Below are 9,223 nucleotides of genomic sequence, written 5' to 3' on the forward strand. Positions count from 1 at the left end.
TATAACAAACAAACTGACGGACAGGTGCACTATATAGACATGACTGACAGACAAACATGTAGACAGGCCGACGGACAGACAAACAGGCAGGCAGGCAAACAGATAAACAGACAAGCAAAAGACTTCTGTCAAACTATCATTTACTCACCATTTTCCAGATGGGAGAGCCCACCCTCCACAGTCAATGCCTTCTATAGCTCTATCAGGAATCAGATCAGTAAGTATAATTTTTAATAATTTTTTAATGTCATTGTGGTATCCTTATTTAGCACCGGCTGGCTCTGGTAGAAGAGTAAAAGCGGTCACATCCAAAATGATCTTTAAAAAAAAGGATAATGAGGACGTGAAAAAAATTACAATCAATCAATCTGAACGATTATGATGTTGATGTGTACAAAATTTAATACACACTTCCGCCAGTCTGTACAAAACAATTTCTCCGAAATCTCGACCAATCCTGCACCCACCCCCCCCTCACACACACACCACAACCATCCCTGGTCCCGAGACACTGGGGTAAAATATGGGCTGTGAATTTGAGAAAAATCCATATATGGCATAATATATTTAACGCCCTTTCAACACTGTCCGGTTATTCAAGAGGCCGTACCTCCAAATGTTAACTTTCGTCTCCTGTTGGACCAAGCCATATGGGCGGATAGCCTTAAAAACAAAACAAAACAACCCACGTTCAAGAATGCACTGCTTCAGGATTGGATCCAGGGTCATTCGTACCCCAACGTGATACCAACGGAGCGCCAAAATAAACTCATGCCAGACAAGCAGGTGCTGGAACTTTTGTTTTGGTGAGGTAAAACTGGTCATCGATAAAATATGCTCTGTGTACATGGAGGACGTTGACTTTCGTATGTCGTGACCCGACAATGTATATCGAAATAAACTCTTTCTTTTTATTGCATGAACATCTGGTCTAGGCCGAACGCTTTGCATCTGCGTCTGTAGCTTAATATACCTAAAATAATTGCCTTTTTGACCTGTTTGGCGTTTTTTGGTCCTCAAATGAAGAGCAGAGCCAACTTAGTAATAATACAGTTCATTTGACAAAAGAAATATCCAAATATAAAATCAACAGAGTCTACCAAAATCCAAGTGTTTTACAACGTCAATTGTTCGAAAGAAACACATTTTTCTTATCTTCTCAAAATAGCAAAAGATGACTAAAGCATTTATGTTATGAGAGTGACGATATATTGTTTTTGCCATATAAAAGCAAATGATGTGCGTTCGATTTTCACTGTGGGGAAGTCAGTATTGTTAACTCCATCACTTTAATTGTCTAATCGTGTTGCAAGTGCAGCAAAACTCTTACTTAAACAAATACAATATTAAGTCCTGCATACGTGCATTGTTGCACTCGGCTACGGTTAGCCCTGACCGGCAGGCTCGAAACAGCTTGTCCAGTAAATTTTCTAAATTATGTACTTAAAGGATCAAAGAGTATCCAGTCTTTGTGTAATGATTTTACAGTGATGTATTTGTCCCCCCAAAAATGCCCAAAGTTCAACTAGCAATGGCGAAATTGGTAAACACGCATACCCCCAATCAGCGGATAGCTATTAGCACCTCGATAGTTCACGAACTATTCCCACCTGCTTTCACTTATTTGACACCTCCCGCTGCTCCCAGCTCTAAGTTGTTCAAATAATGACCTCAACGTCCATCTATTTTCAGTGTTTCCAGCCGGTATATTGCAGCCTCCATTCTTTAGCCAAACGTACCCAAAGTGAGTATTTCTCTACCACGTAAGCAAAAGACTCCTGTAAAACCCTGTCAAATTAATTTCTTTTAGTGTTAATGTTAGCAACTTGACAGCAGTTGAATTAATACAATGTGAAAACATCGTTTTGGTGATGAATGGAGAACGAGAGCGAGAGAGAGAGAGAGAGAGAGAGAGAGAGAGAGAGAGAGAGAGAGAGAGAGAGAGAGAGATGCTTGCAGACCTTAACGGTATTGCTACTACTAGTTGGCGATTTGGTTATTCTGATGGGTGGTGTTGATAACCCGAGTTGTGACAGGTGTTACACGACATGTAGTTATTGCCCCGCCACGAAATACGAGGTACGTGTAGTTGGTGGGCAGAACGAAAATGTCAGCCTCTTTTAAAGGTGGCAAAAGTGATTTCTATTATATCAACAAGCACTGAAAATACGCGGAGTCTATTGTATATGAAAATCCAACCGCTGTTGCAATGAAGTGAGGGAAAAAAAAGATTTTAAAAGCAAACGTTCCTTCTGAGTTGAAGACTTGACGCGTTTTGATCGCGTTAACTGGTTAAAATAACGGGGAGAATGGGGGGGGGGGGTAACCGAACCACAAGATATAAAGTAACATATACCTGTATAGCAAAATTTTAATGTAATGTTATGCCCTATACTGCCGTACACTGACAAAACAACATTTTAAAGATCACGTCAGTTCGGAGAAATCAACAGTTTTCGGTTTTATTATAATATCTAAAAACGGTGCACAGTACACCAACGACAGATCTTGCACCCTGGAGAGAATGTTATTCTCTATGGTTAACAGATACTATAAGAAAAACGAAAATCGTTGATTTCTCGAAACTGCTGTGAACTGAGAAAATGCCTTTTGTCAGCTTACGGCTGTATACTGAAATGAGATTTACATCACGTCGTAGTCCGACGCAAACCGTGTTTCCGCTAAATTTGGTAAAACACTTCTTCTTTTCTGAAAGCAAGTTATTCACAATTGCAATGACAATTTGGGTGACCCTATTTCAAGCATAAAGAACTGCACAAAATGTTGAGTATATCGGAATGATGTTAGGACGGAAACTGCATTCACCCTTCCCCCCCCCTCCCCTCCCCACGGATACCACGGTTGGGGTCGGCGACCAGCGATGGGCATTAAATTGTACCGAAAACGTCAGGCATATTCATTACAGGGAAGTTTTGAAAAGTTATCACATAGAATCTAGCTTCATGTAAAAGGTAGCGTTGTTTTCGGATCTCTTTCCAATAACACTGTCCATGTCTTTATTATTATTATTATTTTTTCAGATTCATAACGCAATGTGATAACCATGTTTTTCTTTGAAGATTCGTTAAGGTATTCAAATAAAAAGAAATAACCAAAAAAAAAAAAAACAAAGCAAAAAAAGAAATACTTCAGAATGTTCTTCCCTCGCATACAAATCATGCAGGTGAATTTTCTCCAAAATGCAACAGTTAGTTTTTCACGGCTATGCCCTCTGTCTTCAGCGTTTAGACCGTTGGTTCAAGTCCCAATAATAGGAACTGATATTTTATTAGTGTCTCAGTGTTTGTGCCAGAATACACTGCACAATTTGGACGTGACTGCTTATCAATATGGAAGAAGCCACCCCCCCCCCCCTCCTGTACGCCACGAATAACTGATACTACATTCTGGAAATACCAGTTTGTCTTCTTCACTCTCATATAAAATAACCTAAGACAGCCGGCATAATAATATTTACGATCGGAGGGGGAGGGTAGTGCTAATGCCATCAATATATATTATTTATTTAAAGACTGAATATATGTTACTGTAAGCTATGCGATTTATGTGGCTATGGCAGTCTTTGTCAATTTGACCACGGACAAGAATGTGCATCTATAGGGTCCAAAGCTATTTACACATTGTGGTAATCCTTAAGCCAGGCTCGAGTCAGTCTCGGAGGAAAAAGTGAGGATTTTAAAAGTGTTGATTGCACTGCCCTTGTGCAGAAGTCACTTGAAAAATCCCTCACATCTGCAGCTACTGTCACAGGAGGTTTCCTGTCACTTGTGAAAAGTTTTCTGTCCATGTTTTCAGGTCTTTAAATTATGGCGGTATCGGCGTGGTCATTGGCCACGAAATCACTCATGGATTTGATGACCGGGGTAAGGAAACGCCCACCAAAAGGAATTTAACTCATAATACCATACTTTCACAACATTATTCTGCTGAGGGAAAGGGACGCTACTGAAATATTATCATTATTATTATTATTATTATTATTATTATTATTATTATTATTATTATTATTATTATTATTATTATTATGTAAAACGACTAACACTTTCTGCAACATTTAGGCAAGACAGCCCACCCATCCAATAGTGCTAGCAGTGTATACTTTTTTCTTGCAATATTATTATCTTGATCTCTTATCATTATCCTATCTTATTATTACAACATAGAGCATGCTATACACACCGGATATATCTGAGTTACCTGTCTTCTAAACGATAGTTCCCTGTATGTACAAGAGATATCGCTTTTCTTTTCCGGACTTACTCGTAGCTGACAAAGGAATTGCTATGTGTGATGAAAAGATCACCCAACTACAGATTCGTTCAGAGGTTACTCTTAGGCAACCGGAATATGATAAATTGCATACATCTGGAGATACATAGATAGACAAATAGATAGATAGATAGATAGATAGATAGGTAGATAGATAGATAGACAGATAGATAGATAGATAGATAGATAGATAGATAGATAGATAGACAAATAGATAGATAGATAGATAGATAGATAGATAGGTAGATAGATAGATAGATAGATAGATAGATAGATAGATATAGAGAGAGAGAAAGAGAGAGAGAGAGAGAGAGAGAGAGAGAGAGAGGGAGAGAGAGAGAGAAGGAGAGAAAAAGAGAGATACAAAAGTAAGCAAATATTCATTGGTCCACAAAGAACATAATTTGTCTTTTTTTTAAACCTAAGATGAAAATAGACACTACCCCTTCTGTATAACCGACCAGCATGCTTTCTTCTCCTGTTGAACATATTATTTTATTTTCTTGCGGGAAAACGCATGTGGTTTTTTTTTTTTTACCGTATTACTATTATCAACTTCAGGTCTTTAAACTATGGAGGAATTGGCTTCTTCATTAGTCACGAAATCATTCATGGATTCGATGACAAGGGTAAAAAATGTTAAATGTTACATGTTTTGAGTGCATTTTCAGTAGGTTGTAACACCCCCCCCCCCCCTCCACCCTGTCACCACCCCACTCCACTACCCAACACCCTCAAACGTGGGCATTGCTTTCAGCTTGTTTTCTTCCACATTTCAGTAAATCAGTTTGACCTTATATTTGCGTAACTATTACAGCTTGTGAATTCTGTATTGCTGATGTGTATATATCCAAGTTTCCAAGCTTAACCTTTGACCCCCCCCCCCCCCCGCTAATATCATATTGATTATCCCAATCTAATTCTAACTCTTTGTGTGTATGAACGTTTAAATTATGTATTGGTGTGTGGCTTTTCTCTTTTCTGCCTTATCGTTTAGAATAACCCATACTCTTCATAAGCTGAGTTGAGATAAGATGAGTTGATGAAGTATAATTTACGGGAAGTCAGTACGTTAATTTCCTTTTTTTTATGGGGGGAGACTTTTTATCCTAATAGCAACGCTGCATAGAACTAGGGAGAGATAGATAAAAGAGAAGAGAGTTCTGAACTGAACTGAAAAGTCTAAATGAATAGTGACGTGCTGCCGCTTTTTTTTAATGACGTACCCCTAAACAGCTAGTCCTTTAATAGTCAAACATTAGAGGCTATTCTAACTAAAAGTTTGATTACAGCAATAGGACACCTTATCATTTTTATCGACACTGTTGGCTAAAATGTATCCTGGCTTCTCTTGCGTTGCATGTGTGGATTTGGATATTATACGCTTTGTAACCAGAGATTTGTTGTGACTGTTTTGCTTACTAATGAAAGCATCGTCATCATCATCATCATCATCATCATCATCATCACCAATATTATCATGATTGTGATTATTGTTATTATTATAATTATTATTACTATTATTATTGTTATTAATTCGTGTTAGTATTAGCATTATTATTAATATTTTGTTGTTGTTGTATCATTATTGCTACTTCAAATTGGTTATCGTAATCACTATATTATATAAGTAGTAGCATAATAAGTATCATTTGTTATGCCTATTAGAGAAACGATGAAAATCAAGATCTACTCCCTAGAAGAGCAACAAAATTCATAAAAACAACGTCTTGAATTGTCAGTTGGCCACTTCTGGGTTTTTTTCAACAAAAACTAGAACAAAAATATTATATGTATCTATTTTACTTTTTTACTGCTTGCATAATTTCGTCTTTAAGTCATATAGAGCTGATTGATGCATAAGCTACGAATTACTCTTTACTTATTTTGACCTGTATACGCCTTTCAATGCTTTGCTATATATGTCAGTCAAAGTTATAGCAGAGAACTTAACTTTGTGACTCACTGAATTTTACATCTAATATCATTCTTGGGCAACATCTTGTTCTTGAAAAGATCTAGTATTTTCTTTTCAAGAAATCTTAGCATGTAGCGTTCCGAGATAATAACGATTTCACTGATTGATCAATATATTTGCGCTGTATTTGTTTGTGACAAGGACATAGATGTCTCTGGACTTCATAATATTGTCGGAAAAGAGTTCTCAAAGTGAAGATGATTATCATTGTTAAAGTTTGCCAATACTGAAAGAGAATGATAACTTTAGGAGTTTAAGGATAATCCTCCAATCACCCTGTAGAACCTCCTAAAAGTAAAAATAAATATTGAAAAATACTGACTTGTCATTCAACTTTACGTCAGGAGACAGAACTAGTAATATATTAAAATGCACCTCATAATTTTCTACAGTTATTGCCCTGTAAATAAAGGGCCTTGTTTTGAATCCAATTACACATAGAACATTATACATTTGTTCCTCTATTTAGCTGAAACACTTTCTATGGTGTGAGTAATCAACATGGTTACATATGGTATTAGGTTTTTCATTAATTTGAACTTTTCATCTTGACCTTGACCTCTCCCTGAAGGTCGCCAGTATGACAGTGACGGTAACCTGGTACAGTGGTGGAGCGAGTCGGCCATTGAAAAATTTAAGGGCAAGGCTCAATGCATCGTCGACCAGTACGGAAATTTTACCGTCCCAGAAGTGGATCAGAACGTAAGTCCCCCCCCCCCCCCCCCGGCCCTTACAACTCACTCCCGTCCCTCACCCCAGCTCCTGCCCGGCGAATAAAGCTTGTTTCGTTGCTCTACTTAAAAGGCTTGTAAGGATTTTACCGATCCGGATGTTAGAGACAGCGAATAAAGAGAACACATTTAATGATATCACTGGGAGACACATGCACACACAAACACACACACACACACACACACACACACACACACACACACACACACACACACACACACACACAGAGAGAGAGAGGGAGAAAGAGAGAGAGGGAGAAAGAGAGAGAGAAACAAAAGACAGTACAAGAGACAGACAGACGGACAGACTGACAGATTAACAGACAGACTGACACACAGAGAGAGAAAAATACAATGTAGGTACTCTGTTTTCCCCCAAAATGTTTTCGTATACTTCACACAATTAGACTTAAACACTAATCTCCACAACTCGTTCTCTCATCACTTTCTTCCTTCCTTCATCGCCATCCTTATCCCCACAGCTCAACGGTGTAAACACCCAAGGAGAAAACATCGCTGATAATGGAGGCCTGAAGCAAGCTTACAGGGTGAGTCCTCAGTAACATGTTGCAAACCGTCTTTTGGATATACAATAGAACCTGCTTTAACGACTACCTATCCAAGACAACCACTTGAACAAACGCCCAGTTTCAACCTCCCCACTCCCTTTATGTCTCTGATTTATAATTTTTTAAAAATAATTAACATTGCACTGCCAAAGAGTATCCGTTCACTCGGTTGGAGATATGATAATAACATTATGTGTGAGTTATCACTTAAACTATTCTCTCTATTCAGTTAGTAGACGAGTAACAGTTTTCAGAATATTTACAAACCAGCCTAATACATTTATGACATAAGGGAGATAACTGTGCCCTTTGTGTTGCTCTTAGAGTTTGTGTCCCCTTCAAAAACAATTCAGAACTGAAAGTTGTTGCAGATTAATATTGTTGTTGCTGTACCTGTGGTTATGCTCAGATGTGTGAGTGTGTGTGTGTGTGTGTGTGTGTGTGTGTGTGTGTGTGTGTGTGTGTGTGTATTAGCAAAATGTAAGAAGGAACGAGAGAGATACAATATCTCAAGTGCTATAAACAAGCTCTAAGACGATAACAATAACTATATTATGCTAAAATATTGACGAGCACCAGATTCCGCCGCGTCGTGACATAAATAAATAATTATATTCTGCTGCACTCCCACAGGCATATCGGAACTGGGTCACTGAACAAGGCAAAGAAGAACTGCCTCTCCCTGGCCTCAAGTTCTCACACAACCAGCTGTTTTTCATCAACTTTGCTCAGGTACATTCATGAACAAAACTTATGGCTGTTCTGGATATACAGAATGAAGTGAATACGTTCTGCTCAAAAGAGAAGAAAGTTTAAAAAAACCCACAACAGCTTGGAATAAAGATATCATGGACTTAACCTTTATTTAAATTTACTTTAGATTCTATACTTGAAAGACGCTATTACAAAATGCACCGGGTTGTTTTTTTCACCCGTTTGGTTATGCTATTAAAGTGAGAGACAAAGGCTTTCCTCATAAATGTTCTCTTTCAACTGTAATACTGTGACCATAATGAGTAAAACGGTTCTTTTTGTATTTTCATGTTTTTAATGATAATTCATTTCTCCCTTTCACAAAGGGGTTCTAGTATGAAATAGTTAGCCTTTATGCCTTGCTGCACACCAAAGCACGTTGGGACGGTATTTCATACTGTTTTTCAATATTTACTTTAAAAATGTATTCGACTAACTCTTTTTGCTTTATGCACGAAGGGCAGTGATGAGGCAGTCAAGCCTCTCAAATTACCTAAATTGTCTCGCTGGAAGTTAAAACAAATATGAACCTCCCTGTCTTTCGGCAGCTGTGGTGTAATTTACTCCGGGAGGAGAACGCTTTGAACAGAATACGCACTGGGGTCCACAGTCCAGGCAGATTCAGGTGAGATTTATGACAACTACTTTATGCAGTGGAAAGGCACCTCTAAACGAATATACTAAGTACATTGTTGGCTGAACTAATTGTAGTCAGTAGGGGGAGGGGGGTATTGAAACTACTTTCTTTTCCTTTACACACACACACACACCATAGCACACACACACACACACACACACACACACACACACAGACACACACAAACACACAAACACACACACACACATGCGCCTACATACACACACACACACACACACACAAACACACAGGAAGGCGCATGCAT

General features: G+C 38.3%; 1 protein-coding gene across 1 annotated transcript in view; it reads left to right on the plus strand.

The window, feature by feature from the left end:
• Nucleotides 1–8,946, plus strand: part of LOC101854751 (neprilysin) — a gene marked incomplete at its 3' end in the record, with an annotated part of 60,166 nt that extends 51,220 nt beyond the window's left edge. The window contains 7 exon segments of the mRNA XM_013087766.2: nucleotides 159–217; nucleotides 1,693–1,744; nucleotides 3,817–3,884; nucleotides 6,840–6,970; nucleotides 7,482–7,547; nucleotides 8,202–8,300; nucleotides 8,870–8,946. Coding sequence (XP_012943220.1) covers nucleotides 159–217; nucleotides 1,693–1,744; nucleotides 3,817–3,884; nucleotides 6,840–6,970; nucleotides 7,482–7,547; nucleotides 8,202–8,300; nucleotides 8,870–8,946 — 552 coding nt within the window.
• Between the last annotated feature and the right edge of the window lie 277 nt (nucleotides 8,947–9,223).

Source organism: Aplysia californica, unplaced genomic scaffold, assembly GCF_000002075.1.
Source record: "Aplysia californica isolate F4 #8 unplaced genomic scaffold, AplCal3.0 scaffold00635, whole genome shotgun sequence".
Classification (NCBI taxonomy): domain Eukaryota; kingdom Metazoa; phylum Mollusca; class Gastropoda; order Aplysiida; family Aplysiidae; genus Aplysia; species Aplysia californica.